Source organism: Corvus kubaryi, unplaced genomic scaffold (genome assembly GCF_017639235.1).
Source record: "Corvus kubaryi isolate FWS band 111438036 unplaced genomic scaffold, C.kubaryi_AGA036_p1.0 66, whole genome shotgun sequence".
Lineage (NCBI taxonomy): Eukaryota > Metazoa > Chordata > Aves > Passeriformes > Corvidae > Corvus > Corvus kubaryi.
The window spans coordinates 11,619,674-11,635,532 of NW_024582054.1; the positions used below are offsets into that span (position 1 = coordinate 11,619,674).

Below are 15,859 nucleotides of genomic sequence, written 5' to 3' on the forward strand. Positions count from 1 at the left end.
TTAGGAACGTATTCTAATAAAAATTCAGAGTATCTTGAGAAAAACAATCTCTATTTAAGAAGAGTCTCTTAAAAGTTTTTCAAACTTGTGTCATGAATTATGACCAGCAAATGGATTCTCACAATTTTTCAAGCTGATATGTACCTCTAGAGAGGATTCATTTGGGGGTGAAATAAAAATCTAAGATTTAAATGTTCAAAGCAGTGTGATAACAGGAGTCACATGACTAAATTAGCATTTAATGAGACTCAAATAGCTAAGTCCTCAGGCACTGCTTTGAAAACCTATTATCTTATCTTTATGCTCCAAAATTAATACTTCAGCAGAATTACAAGGTGTGAAGAAAAACCATAAAAGTTTATAATAAAAAAATACACAAGGCTGAAAAGCATGCTTACAGATCTCCAGCTCCACTGAATTAACATGACAGAGTTCCTAACTGTACTTTCAGTTTCATCACAATAAAGTGTTATGAACACAAAACATATGCAAAACCCAAAGGTTATGGATAAACTGTCAGCAACTGCGATTGAATTGAGCAACCCAATGATACTGCTTACCCTGTGTTAAATATTTTATGTTTATTATTTCTTTCTAGTTTAAAATTGGGTTACCTTAATTCCAAAGAAATTACTATACTCAGCAGTTTGTGATTCATTTAAGAGCACATGCATACAACACAGAATTAAAGCCAGTATTTTACCCAGCATATTCTATTTACCAATTTTTGCTGGTAACAAAATAATGGGTATTGTCCAGAAAGGATTTTTTTTTTCCTCTTTAAAATATTAGTAGCTATTCCCATAATGAAACTAGGGAAATGGTTCCCATAATGATAGCACTTTGTTTGAAACCCATTTTGTTTGTGGAAGGTACATATACACAGACATTCTATGGAAGGAAATACTGATAATTCTAAGTCCTTTAGGAGTCCTTAGATGCAAATTTGCGAATCCTACAAACACCTTTCTGCTAACAAAAGTGAATCACAGACATATACTTTTGTATTCATGACAGAAATTCTTTATACACTCAGTTTCACAGAAGTGAGTGGCAATGATATCATTGATTTTACTGGGAGAATCAGCTAAGATATATCTGTTTTGTGTGAGCCAATGGGAAAGCCCAGTCAGGAAAAAGGCTAAGTGATTCATATTTTGATAATTTCCCTCTTCTTCTCTGCTATAAGATTTCTTTTTTCCTAATGCAAAGCCTTTGTATAGGATCAAAACAAGCAAAGGCAGAAACTTCTCAGAATGCTGATTTACCAGCCACTCACTTAAGCCAGATACCTTGTACACAGTGGTTAAAAATACATAAACTAAAACATATATTTAGTTACCTTTATTCTGTCAATGAACTCGTACTTTGTAATCATCATTTCTTGCAACTGGCAAAAGTCTGCATTCATTTCTACTCCGTGCAGCTGGGAAGCTGAGCTATAAAGATAACCCTACATTAGGAAAAGGAAATTTAGTAACTGTGATGCCTTTTAAACAAGTTCAAATTTTTAATTTAAAAAGAAGAGAATAAAATACAAGTTAAGATTTAAAAAAATTTTAAAATAGTGAGTTGAGAAATGCCTTTCAGTGGATGTGACATATTTTTCAGAGCTAAGCCCCTGATCTGGCAATTCCCACTTATGTCGCATGAATTTTAGTAAGAGATCCGAAATGACATGTCAAAAAGACAAGAAGGAAAGCTCCAAGTTCACTTCAGTTGCAAAACATACGGAAACTAGTCTAGGAAAAAAAAAAGGTGTACCAAACAAGTTATGAAAATAGTGTGAAGGGAAAAGACTAAATGTAATTTTTGTTTCTTGGGAGAATTGAAGAAAGTATCAAGGGAAAAGAACAAAACCAGGAGACATAACATAGTCAAAGTGAGTGAAAATGGAGGACAATGTACCAATAATATAGTGGGATATTTTGATACCAAGTCTATATCAGCACCTCTAAGTTACTGTATTACTGACATTTTCAGATGCTTCATACAGGTACATGAGCAAAAAAAAGTTAAACTATGCCTTAATCTTAAGCCCAAAAACCAGTTCAGTTTGGACTAAGATTTTGAGAAGTTGTTCGAAACGTCAGAGAAGAAAAAGTACAAATACTTGAGCATACAGGGCCCGAGCAAAGATACTGCTTTAAGTACCACTATCTCCACTGAGCACAGTTACACCTTGCCAACAATGGCAAAGGCAAACTGCTGAAGATACAGAATATCTGAGATACACATGTATTACAGCTTCATTATTAAGTTTTCTGAAACCATTCAACTCAGAGAGTAGAAAAGCAACCTGTGAAGGTGAAGTCACCCCTCCTCCAAGGCAAGGACATGTTACAAAGCAGAACCCTTTTTTGAAAGAGTGCTTTGAGAGTACCTTCTACTGTAATAATACAAGCATTTAAATACTTCAAAACAAATTCAGCCTAGCAAAAGTGTTACCATTTAAGGACCCAATGCTGCAAATATTTACAAATGGGAGTAACTTTCCTCATTTGAGTAATCCCAAAATTAGACTATTCAAATGAGTAAAATCACATGCTCAAGTGTTTCCAAGATTGAGCCCTAAACAGCCATTGACTTTTTAAAGAAAATAGTAATGTGTGTTTTGCATTGCTGTTGGCCATATGTTGCACCAGCCATGCCAAAAGCAATCAAAATTGCACTCAAGTTCCTCAATGAAGTATTTTATGTGCATTTTAAAACGCAGAGCAGGACAATATGTTTTTGGAGACAAATTCATATCAAAGTCTTCCTTTGTGTAATTTAACAGTTTGTCAGCTTCATAAAGGAATTTAACATAACTAATCTATATATAGGCATGGTCAAGACATAAGAGGACAAACTTACTTATGAAAGAGACAGCAGGAACGAGTAAAAGAGCAGCATGTGTGACAGCAATATGCTACTCTGTTGGACAACACAGTTTTCCTCTCCATAAGCAAGATCATTTGTGTTCCCTCTTGTGAGGAACAGCGGAAGAACTGAAATCGCTAGTAAACAGCACCTTACACTATTCAGAGAGTCAGATCAGAGGTGCCTCTCAGAATGACCCATCCAAGATTGAGTAATGAGAGTAGGCAGTCAGAAAAGAGGGAAAATGTTTGTCACAGTAATAAAATATGAATTCCTGTGCTGGAAGTTACCGCAAATAGCACTGCACCAAGCCTGGAGCCAACGTCAACCACTACCTTTCCTGTCAGGTCAGGCAGTACATGTTGATAAAGAAACTTCAGTTCCATGAGGGAAAAGGAATGCGAAATAAACTCTGGGAAATAAGAACAGAACAAAGGTGTTGGGTGGGCAGTACTAACTACAGTGTAATTAACTATTGAAATAGTAACCCAAAGAATTATCTTCACTGAAAACTTGTATGGTTTCCTGCCTGCACTAGCGCTGGGCACCCTGGAACACCAGGGTTTGCAGATCAGAGGTAATCTGCCAAGCAATCTGTCCCAAGTCTGGGGATTCTTTGCCTTACATGGAGAATTTTGAAATCCTTCATGAAACTGAATTACCTTTTTCTGCACAGTAACATATGTTAAAGAATACAAAACAAAGTAACTGGGAACTGTTCAACTGAAAAAGGAAATGTGGTATCCAAGGCTCAATACAATTTGTGCATAACGTTTTATGGGCAGACACCTTAATAGCTTTAATTTCAGCTCTAAGGTTTTAATGAATGAAATGTTCTCCATATAAACCATTCCTTCAGTGGCTGTGCTATACTGGCAACAGCACTGATCTGTACCACACCACACAAAAGCTTTAAGACAGATGGTGTTTTCTACTGTTTTTCAGCATGTGAGAGGAGACTGAGGCTACTGCATGGACTCCTACAGTGTTGTCTTCCTCTCCAGGGGTACATAGCCTGCCTCTTACCTGCTCAGTTTTTGTGGGCAACAACCGTCACTCATACACTGCAAATTAATTCAACTTACATGTGTAGGAGGCTCCTTCCACTGGTTATGGGAAATAATTCTGGCCTGTGTATTGCACCAGTCTGGACAGAGTCCTCCATCAGCTGGATGTTGTCTTGTCCAGCTGAGTCACTGCACAAACCAGTTTAATTAAACTCAATTTGTTTCTCTTGTTCCCAAAAGAACACTTACCTAAAGATGCAGTTTTGTATGAGCCACACTCTGTGCAGTAGCTCCTACTCATTTTCCCCTCCTCACACAATGAATCAACAACATCATCATCATAAAGGAATGCATCAACATGAATCATGGGCAGTGGATGCTGGTGTATCTGAGAAGAGGAATAAAACCTTAGAAAGGCATAACCAAGTCTCTTAATTTCATTTACACTGTCACATGTTAACTGTCCCACCATCCTACCTTTCCTAAATCTCAGAGATCCATGTTTTTCCCTATGCAACAATTACAAAAAAAAATTAAACAACAGAAATCCTACATGTAAACTGGGTCATCAAATTCCACTGAAATAACCAGTACGTGACAGTCGACAAATGAAAGCAACCTAGTTTTGATACCTGAGCAGGGGCCCGATGTGAGTTTTGTCTCCTTAGTGCTTGCTTGGCTATAGAGAAGATACACGGTAAAGGAAGCTTTTCCTCTTCTTTTAATGAGGAGAATGTAACTTAAATTTAGGAGAAAGGTCAATTTGCTTCTCAGCCTCAACTGACTATTTTTAACATCATGCCTTATGCCTCTACCTAGAAGCACCCCTGATTAACATGAGTGTCACTTTCAATCAAAAGTACACCAGGTGGGATGCTTGCCTTCTCATCATTTCAAGGGATATGATCTTCATCCTCCTACTCATCTTTCCTCCCTTTTCCAGGCTTGCTGCATGTGGCCAATCCACTTTTCCCATTGAAGAGCCATACACCACTTTTCTGGGGAATGCATTAACTTTCCTTGTATACTGACAGCTCAAGTAGAAAAGGTGCACTCCCCTCCCACAGGACTCACAGCCCACCTCTTTCTGAGACATCAGAATCTGAAAAGAGCTGGATTATCATCTCTGGGCTGCCCACATTATGGCAACAGCAAAACACTGGCCCTGGGTTCCTGTTGCCTTTAAGGGGGCTGTTAGAGCCTATTATGGAGCTAGCATTAAAGAATCACTGTGACAGGTGCCATACCACACAGAATTAAAGCTATGCCAAATAACTCATGATCAAAGTATTAAGAACTATGAAGAAACTTCCCTGGAGTCATGCAAACACAGAGCAACAGACCTGAGAACCAAACTGAGATTTCCTACACTTCAATCCACGCTCATTCTCTATTATGAACTACTGCTAAAAATGAAATCAGAATAAATGATGTGGTTCAGCAAAAGCAGACCGTAACAGTTAGCTTACTTTCTGAACAGCTTGATGTTCCGAAGTGAACATTGCCTCAACGGGTAAACGATTCCGCAAATCTTCAGCGATATTTCTGAGCACAACATCGCTGTTACTCACCACAAACTCATCAAAGTCATCTATAAATCAAGACAAAAAAAACCCCCTGAACAATCACATGCAGATCACGTGGACTAAGTGATGACCAGTACAATACAGTTGCAAGACATAAACAACACCAGATGGATAAAGTTTTTTATTTGAATGCATTTTTCAGCCTTTGTTAGCTTTTCCAGCCAATGACAGTTTTGGATTGTAATAACTTTGCCATGTAAAATAAATGCACTGCTTTTCTGAAATCTCAAATTATTTTCATATTTATAAATTTATAACTCACATATGATGGTCTGGGCTGCCACCAAAGTGATACTGTTTCAGCTTAAGATATAAAAAACATCAAAGATGTTTTTGAACTATTGGAGAAATGACAAAACTCGATAGTTGCCCGAATGCAGGCTCTTTTTTTTTAATACAAGTTTCTTTTTATACATATGATCTTTCTAATAAATTTACAAAAAAATCGGGGCTAATGCACAGTTCAACAGTTCAACTCACAATATATTTTACATTACCTAACCTATCAAAATATTTCAAGTGGGAAGGAAAATAGGAATGGATGTAAACCAATACATTTTTGCAAAGCCAAACTGTAAATTTTTGCTATTTTTCCAGGATATTCCTGCATTACTTTAGCACATTTTTTTAAAAGACATCTAGAAAAAAGATTGAGAAGGAAACCATGTCAAGTCACTAATCCTTTCTTCTTCCAAGGCTCAATCAATACTGTCATTACTTCTCCAAACTGTTCTTTTAAAAATGATTGTTAATCCTGGAGACACTATAACCACCCTTAGCCATCTATTTCAGTGTTTGACTACCCTTAATATTAGAAAGGAATACTCTTCGTAATTACTGATTTAGACTTCCTCTGCCACTACTTATTCCTTTCCATTATATAGTAACTATTTACTTCCCTGAAGACTTATCGTGCATCACATCAGTCTTCTTTCCAAGAAAAAACGAGATTTGCCTATCCAGACCCTTCCTGATTTTTTTTCTCCTAGAGTATGATCATTCTCAACACTTCCCTTTGGATCTTCTGGACTCTCTCATCCTTTATGGCCTGCAGTATTGAGTGCCAGACACACCAGCCAAAGGTTTACTTGCACTTACCAGACTTCACATCTTGCAGCCAATATCCTGCTTACACCCCCCCAATTTCACCTTGAGAGTATGATGTTCCTAACTGGCATTCAGCAGCTTTTCCTGCTATGGTTTCCTCAAAAGGACTAGATGAAATTCCTTTTTGTCTGGACATCCCACTGCTTTGAGGATGTTGAACTGGATCTAAACAAAGGCTCATCTCAGATCAAAGCTACATACCTGTAAAAGACAACAACCGCTACCACCAAAAAGCAATCACTAATCTAATCCTGAAAAAATACACCAAACCCATCTATTAAGTCACATCTAAAAACAGACATGTATGTCCTCTCTTCCCCACCCCTTCTGTTTTGTTTCTTGTTTTATTTAGACTGCCAACATGTTGGGCAGCAACTGGGCTTTTTCATGTACATGCATCACTCACAAAAAGAAAATCTGACAGCTTTTACAAGTGTTTTTAAAAAAAGCAGTGTTTGCTAGCATTGCTGTTCCAGGTGGCAACATTAGTACAGAAAAGCTTGATGGCAAACAGGCTCAAAATAAATCTACAGCATACACTACAAGTTTCTCCATGCTAATATATTTAATCTTTCCTGTGGATCATGGGAAATGCTAGAAAGAGTGAGAAATTTTAAGGCTAGTATAGAAAACAGAAACCTGCTAACCTTTTAAATGCTTCTGAAATGCTTTTTGCTTAAGCACTGTAGTGAGAACAGTATGATTAAAGAAACCATCATTTATTGGTGCAAAATGCTCTCCTCTTAACAGTGCAAATGTAAATGGTTCTTTCAACCCATCCCAAAATGGACTTGAACAGATAATCCTGAATCCCCCTTACGACTGCTGTGTAGTAAGCAGCAGAAACTTTAAATTATCCGTATTCCCTTAAGATGTATTTGGTTTATAATTTATTAAATGCATAGCAGTAATGCTCCAAGGCCCTGATGGGCCATTGCCATTGGTAGTTGTTATACTTCAGGAAGACAATTCACTGCTCCAAAGTGCTCACAGTTGCGTTCTCCAGAACCTCAGCTCCTAAAGAGATGCAGACTTTGCAGTGAGGAACACAGGAGGGATAGAGGCAGCAGCTGCAACAGCAGCAACACCAACACAACAGGTGCAATGTAGCAGCTCCAGCTTGTCAGCATTTTAATTTGAAACCTCTAATGAGCACCCATCCTGTTAAACTCACAGTCCATCCAACAATTTGTAGATTTGTTGTGAACATCCCAGCAGCAGTGAGTGATTTTTCCAATCAGCTCAGGGAAGATTTCTATGGATGTGACACAGCACAGAATAAACCCAGATATTATGGGAAAAGAAGGTGGGCAAATCTAAGTAGCTTAACTGGGACTATCAGCACCACGACATGCCCTCAAGAGTGCCAAGGTGCCAATTTGCTGAGGTGGATAACATCTGAGGAAGCAAGGGGAAAAATCATGCTAGAGACAGGAACAAGAGACTAGAAAGCTGATATTAGCAGCTGAACAGATCAGTGCCTGTGGGCAATAAGCCTCTACATCTGGCATTTGCTTTAAAACAATACTATTACTATGCAAGAGAGCTCATCCAGCTGTTATAGTGCCTGTTAAGAGTATCAAATTCATATACAGCATTTAATGAAACACAGGAAGTGTTCCTAGACCACCAGGCCAGCCACATCACGCTGCAAATACAGAACTTCAGCTCTCTTCCTCACAGACCTAGTGCATCAATAGGATCTGCTTCCTCATGGCCTGGGTGACCTTTCCTGGCCAACATTAGTGACTGACAGCTCTCCAGACTATTCAGTGTTCCAGCTCCATAGTAGAGAAACACACACCTTCAGTGGGAGACAGGCAGCACATCCGTCTTCCTCTAATCCAGAATATCCCTTCCCTGCCTTGAGTTCTATCTGTATGCTACCTGTCACAACACTGACCATCTCGCATGGGGCCCTCTGATCTCTTCTTGCAAAACAAAGTAGGACACACACAGGTTCTTGTATGCTCTGTACAAAACAGGTCCTAAGGACAACACACATGCAGCCCAATGAAAAAACTGTTGAAACACTGACACTGAAAAATAAATGATGAATGGAAATGCTCCCTTCTGACTATCAGTTAATGCTCTAAAACAAAAAGGAGAAGGACATCTGAACAGACTCCATCTGAGACAACAAAATGGCAGCTGCAGCAGAAGTTGTGTGCGCAACACTCCACACCTGTGTGTATAGTCTGTGACTGAACTCTGACATGGAGAGTCGACTCATTCCTGTCAAAGCAAGAAACAGCAACAGCTACCATAATAACTCATTTACTTTTGCAGTATGTAAATATTTGTAGATTGCCATCAAGTAGGAAAGACCAGTGCCAAATATGAAAATATGCATCTCTGCTGGTATAGTTTTATCAACTCCACCCTTGTGTTTAACAAATTGTTCACTCTTGAGAATCTCAGTATCACCTTACAAGGGATCTTCAAGAGGAAACAAAAATAGAAAACTATTTTATACATCATTTTTGCACTTGTTATATACATAAAATATATATAACATGAAATGGAGAGTGTGCAAGCCAACCTGTGTTCATTGAACAGACAACTAACCAGGAAACAATGTACAGTTCATGAAACACTGCAAGATGAATCACAATCATTTGTTTATGGAGGAAGTCTGAGTGCGTAGTGTTTGTATTTTACTTCAAAAACCGGTTCCACTGGATTTACTCAACATGCATTTATAAAATTTAATTAACACATTGCAAAAAGCCTCATTATCACCCTGGTGCTAGTCAGCCTTTCTACACAAGCTAAGAAAACATCACAAAGCTTCACACCAGACAGAGAGCACCACTATACCAACATCTGAACACCCAGGCACTGCAAAATACAGGATTGAAGACAAGCAATGTGTGATTTCCAAATGACAACAGAAGATTACAGAAAGAAGAGGATTTAGCAAAGGCAACCATAACAGCAAGCACCTTATGGTCTTCTAGATATATTCTCCGACTCACAGAAAAGCAAATATTAACAGCCATGTTACTTAATACAAGGTTAATTTAGTAATTCAGCATGTTTTCATAATACTGGACAACCCAGTCAAGGAGGAAGCACCACATCCCTAAAACTTTAGTATCGCCCTTTTTGGCTAAACCATTTGAGAAGCAATATGTGACCTCAGTATATCAAGTACCTCAGAACTCTAAATATTATTTCTATCCCAAAGCACACATAGCCACTAGTAGAAAGTAACTGGCTTTTCCCAACAGAAATATAACGAGAGCTTATTTTGTTAGTTTAAGTCTTTTACATTGATTAATTGAAAGAAGCTTTAAAGTTAAATTTTAAACAAGGTAAGTCACATGCCTGTTTAACAATCACTAGTTTTCCCCACCACTATTGAATTTCAGTGACTAACAACTTAGAAGTACTTGGTACTCTGGAGACCTCTCTCGCACCAGTATCACTTGTCACAACAAAGGAAATTAATGACAATTCCCAAAGTTGATGATTCATGACATTATACGCAACAACCCATTTTAGTTTACCAAACAGAATAGTGGAAAAGAATTGGTATGGTATAATTTTAACAAATAAATCCATTCCAGTTAATGTGGAAATGCAGTGTTATTTTTATCTCTTCTGAAAGGGTATTTTACTTGAATAAATCACTTCTACAAGTTTGGATATGAAGCCTTGTACTAAATTGCTTTTTCACATGCACATGCACAAAAGCACATACTATACTTGCCCAATTGCAGAAGCCCAGATTTTCATCCTTTTTAAAGCTACTCATTCCACTTTAGTTCCATTCCATTAAAAGAATCAAGCTTTTTCTTATCCAGTTTCCTCTTCTTGTCTTGTGAAAATTATCATCTGGTAACTTTACCTAGCAGGTCTGAGAACATGCTAATGCCTAGATAATAAAGTACATGATAGAAAATTCTGGACACACTTGGTCTGCTCCCAAGAGTCTGATGAGAAGTCTCTTCTCCGTATGCAGAACACTGTCCTAAAGCAGCACATCCTCCATAATCAGTTAGGTTAATTTTATAAGATACTCCTCCCTCACTGCCTGTTAAAAGCCTGAATTTACAGCACTGACTGCCCTCAACTTTCAAGTCACAAGACTAAATTGTGCTCCAACCTCTTAAACAGCTGGTTGCTCCCAGTACAAGTGAAACCACAAGAAAAAAATTAATTTGTACTTAATTATATGTTTCTTATCCTTAAATTATAAGATTTGTAATGAGATTTGCAAGGATTATTATTCAATTATTATTTTGAGCAATTCTCTTGATATTGGATATTTTGAATACTGTAGGAACAATCAGCAATTCAGACCAGTATATCACTTCGAAATCTTAGCTTCAGATTTAAAAGTTTCTAAGGCAATGCATAGATTAGAATAGGTTTGCAACAGTGTTTTATTACACTGTTACATGAGCTAAAAAAACCTTTTAAGTTAGTATCAAAACAGTAAGTTTTAGCCCTGATGGAAAAATATTTCAATCTTAGACCCCATGAACAGAACACAAGAAGCATAAAGGGTCTTATCACCGTATCTGTGCTTCACTGACATTAACTAAGAGGCAGGCTTTGTAATCTATATTTAAGTGCTAAGTACAGCCGAAGTGTTCAGTAGTTGCCAGTACATAAAGTGGTTTGGTGACTTCAATCTCAAACTCAAGATTCAGATTCCTGTATTTACCTCCCCTGATTCCTGTCTTCCTGTTCATGTAAACACATAGCTTGGTCAATTCTTTCACTGGTTATCTCCTCCAGCACTCATTCTTACCAAATGCAACCTTTTCTGCTACTGAAAATTTTAGAATCTCAGCAGTGGAGGTTCAAGTGGGAACATGACATACAACAAATGCTGGACCCAACTGAGGGGAATCATCAGGGGGGTTTCCCCAAGTGGTTTGAATTAGCTCTTGGGCTTCACCCAGGTTTTCTTAGCCGGAACTTCTGGAACATGGTTATTGCAAAAGGATATTAAAGCATTAATCATCCTATTATAAAAAAGTTAAGACACCAAAGGTTCCTGTTCTTTTTTCCAACTCTTACTATTTTATTTTCTTTAAGATCTAAGACTAACTCAAAAGAAAAGCTGGAATGCAAGTCACCGTGAAATGACGTACATTTCACTGCAGTGTGTGGGAAGAGCTAGCTGATTGTGAAACAGCCAAGCAGTGTTGCTAAGCAGCTGTTTTAAAACAGTAATGTCTTCTTCCATCACACATAAAGATTCGGAATGTCTAAAATTCTCAACACAAAAAATCCCCACATTCATACAAAGAAAAAACGAATAGAATCTTGCATTCACTTACATTCCCATAATTACTAAGGAAGGTTAGTCAGAAATCATCGCAGTGAGAACACGTTCAATGTTCTCTCAGTTCAAAATATGTAAGGCTTTACTTCAGGTAAGATAACCGGCTTTACTATAAATAAATTTGTCTCTTCTACGGAAGTTTCTCAATAACGTTTCATGCATTCAGTGTGCGAGTCAGAAAACACCAACTAACCAATAAATAAGGCTGTCTTTGCAACAACACTAATCCTAAAGGTCAACCACTTTATGCAGGACTTTAAGGATGCATGTACACTTTAATTCAGAGAGTGGCGTGATGAAGGAAAAAAGCCTGACTACAGCTAACACTGGAATCATGCCCAGTTCTCCTCAGCTGGAGGTAAAACTATAAGCTCAACATCTTGACAGAAACAGGAATGGGATTCAGGAGGACGAGGTGGGGAACTGATACACCACAGAAAAACAGTTTGTCTGTGGGGATACCATTTTTGTTTCCATTTATCCTATCCTAGTTTTCATTCAGAATATTATCTCTCCATCCCTACCACTTTTTTTTTTTCTTTTGTTCATCAGAGGCTTGTTTCTTTCCTATGTCTATATCACCAAAGACTAGGCTTTTATTTCCATGTGGCAAAGAGATCTGGTAATTTTACATCTTCCATAAAACAGTCTTTTCTCTGCACAGAGAGAACACCATATTCCCTAGCTGTATTCAGGGTACAGCAGCAGAAACCTCTACCAGCTCCTCATTATCCTCAGTCCAACTAGTATTAATTATCACAGGACTATCTAGGTATTAAAATGGGCAGTATAATTACTCAAATGCAACAATTCTGAGGGGGGAAAAAAAGCCACAGTAAAAGTTACTGCCAGTATGCAGCCACAGAAGTAGCTCAGAGAAACAATCGAAGAGAAGTATCATCAAGAGTGCTGTGCTGGGGACATCACATAAAATATTTGCATCTCTGAGGAAACTGCACAAAGGCTAAAGGAATGTGACCTGCAGGACAAATGCCTCTCCTCCCTTACTGTTCAACGCTGCGAGAAAATAAAACCAGTAAGGGAGATACTGATCTTGTACTCCAGTCCTGTACTCATCAGGGTGAAAGCTAGAGATAAAGCAGGACACAGCCATTCAGACAAAGGAGATTAGAAAAACAGGAACAGGTTAATGACCCAAAGAGGCAATGAAACATATCTTGATTGTTTAACAATGAAAAGTTTTTACACATAGCCAAAAAGCTTTCTAATTCCCACTCTTTTACTATGTAAACATAAACATATGTTAGAGAGGGAGACTGCAGCACCGAGAGAGTACAAGAATTGGACAAACATTAATACTTTTCCTTAAAACACCATAAGCAACAGATTCAGAAACTGGTAACTTCTACAAGCATTAGCATGAGACCAAATCCTATAGGCTCTAAATTCCTCCACAAATGTGGCAATCAGGGAAATATGATTTAACTAAGTCACGCATTCTAAATGACACACCTGGGAACAAATATGGTTGCCTATAATTCTATACTGCATCAGCACTTGACACAAAGTGTAAGCAAATGCCGAAGATGCAGATGCCTAAAGTGCAACTTGATTTCTCAGAATATTAATTAATAGCATCCAGCCAGGATATTAACAATGAGCATTTTTTAAAAGAGAAAATTAGCATAAAATATTACCAGAGCACAAGCCTGTAAAGAAAGAATTCTAAACCGAAAAAGATTCTGAAGATGGCCTGACAAGGAGACTAAAGAGATGAAATTATATTAATTACTTCAGCTGCTTGATCCTGATTGCCCTGTCCACTCTGTTCTCTGATCTGCAGCATAAGAGCTGAAAAGCCATTGAATGGCAACTGTAAAGCTAATTATGTTTAAAGATGATGCACACAGTGAAGCAGCAGCAATCACTACTGATGTGAACAGTATAAAAATAGAAGGACACAGATTGCTCAGATGTACCACACACAAAGTAGATCAAAATTTGGAACCTAATTTACACTTTGGCTTGTATCTTAATTATGAAGAGCAAATATGAGGCAAGAATATATGTGTCCTTTCATTGAAAGGACTAGGGAAAGAGCTGCATCATTAAAATTCAGGAAAAATATTTGAGAGATCATAATCTAACAAACACTAGGAACCGTAGCATATTATCTTTCACAGAAACCATCTATGGTAAGTTTTGGAAGCTGCAACATAAAAAAAATACTAAAATGTATTCACTGACAAAGGATTTTGGAGTCTACATAAACTACGCCATTGGCTAAAAATTCCTATGGCAGAAGTAAAACACGATCATAGAATCAAAACAGAGAAAATAGTAAGTATTAGTTTCCTAACTGAAACAGTTCAGCATTTTCAAGTTTCACTAGTAAGTTTCCATGTGCTTTACTGTATTTGTAAAGGAGTCAGGAAGCTGAGAAAGCCATATATGCACACCACACGAACTAACATAGTGTATAGGAGCTGTGATGATTTCTGTTAAGTGAATAAGCAATATGAATGATTGCATATGAAATTCAATGAGATTTTTATATTAGAGCATACTGGATAGAAGAAAACCACCTCTAACAAGATTATTTACAGTAACCCAAGCCCTGTTTAGCAAGCAGAGCATGCTACTGTGTCCAGACAAGACCTCAAAAATGGAAGGATGAAGTGCTTACAGTCAATTGCTCCAGCATTATGTCTATACACACATGCAGACGTATGCATGTGTAGATATATATATACACACAGATATGTATATGTACATACACACACAGAGAAAATTAGAATGTTTAACCACAATTAACACTAACTACTTCCATCAAAATTCAGCCTTCAAGTTCTAGGGAGGCTCATCTCTGCTCTAGTCACGGCAGCTGACGCCCAGACGCTCTGCAACATTTGGCAATGTCTCTTCTAAGAAAGTACCCGTTTGGGTGGGAGGGCTGCATGCCTGTCACTGGACAGTAAATGCTGTTCCTAGCTAGCTCCCGTCCCATAAATCCAGCAGAGGGCCTGCTCCACCTGAGAAGGATCTGCCCTGCCTCTCCGAGTGACTATGGGAGCCGCAAACCACAGGGCAACGATGAGTTTGCAGTTCCAAGTACCTGGACAGCTGGACAACTTCTTGGTGTCAGATGTACCTTTGTGCCACGGTGCCTGTGTGTTGGCTTATGAAGTTTTCACCTTGAAGTGGAAGTGCTGGAACAAAGACCCAAACAGGAAGCATAACCCGAGCACAGCAGGGCATGACTTGGAGAAGTATTGTTATCATATGATGAATTTCTAACACGTGATCATCAGGGTAGATTTATCATCCCAGGAGACAATCATTAATAAACAGGACACACACGTACTGGATGCTTGGGACTGGATCACAAGACTGAAGGGGTCTTCCAGATTCCTATCTGCAATGGCAAACTGCACATATATCCTGAGACTAAGCAGCGTTTAGACTTTATTCAGCATGGCACTGTGTGCGTACAGCTTTAATACACTGCCTATATTGAGGTTTTCCGTGTCATTCTTTGTGTTCAGTTGCAAATTAACAGCTTCTGCACTGACCCGTATTTCCCTTCTTCATCTGCCACAAAATGCTTGATTGCAGCACACTGATGAAATTATATCCAGGCATAAACAAGGGAGTAAACAGAAAACTATGTTAACTTAAGGTGACATCAAGTGGTGAAAGTAGCGTTTGTAAACTAGCTCAAACCGCTATCTCCAAACTTGTGAAAGTCTGCTGTGAGCACGTGTGAAGTTAAACAAGACAAGCCTAATACCCAAAGACCTCTCGGTGCCGCAGGAGCAGGGTGGCTCCGCACGACCTGCGCCGCCGCGGGGCTTGCGGGTTACCCCGCAGCCCGTCCTGCTCCGCTGCCGGGCGCGCCCGCGCCGCGACACCGCCGGCCCCGGACACGGCACCGGCACCCCAGGCCGCGGCGGAGGGGGCGAGCGCGGCCCGGACCCGGGCAGCTGCGGCACGGCCACCCCCGATCGGAGCCGGGCAGGGCGGGCGCCACCGGC

The 15,859-nt window shown here is 38.8% G+C and overlaps 1 protein-coding gene across 6 annotated transcripts in view; it reads right to left on the reverse strand.

Moving 5' to 3' along the window:
- The window catches only part of LOC121673737, a 36,391-nt gene extending 20,654 nt beyond the window's left edge, over positions 1-15,737 (reverse strand). For 3 of the 6 annotated variants that reach the window (XR_006019294.1, XR_006019293.1, XM_042047373.1), the window contains exons 1-5: positions 15,398-15,737; positions 5,339-5,460; positions 4,119-4,257; positions 3,153-3,274; positions 1,343-1,453 (exon numbers count right to left, since the gene is read on the reverse strand). Coding sequence is in view for 4 of the 6 variants with exons in the window: in XM_042047373.1 (XP_041903307.1) it covers positions 1,343-1,453; positions 3,153-3,274; positions 4,119-4,257; positions 5,339-5,460; positions 15,398-15,467 (564 nt within the window). In the remaining 2 variants the exon portion in view is untranslated. Of the gene's footprint in view, positions 1-1,342; positions 1,454-3,152; positions 3,275-4,118; positions 4,258-5,338; positions 5,461-14,940 lie in introns of all 6 variants that reach the window. The other 3 variants (XM_042047374.1, XM_042047372.1, XM_042047375.1) reach the window with 3 other exon arrangements.
- Positions 15,738-15,859: the final 122 nt, after the last annotated feature.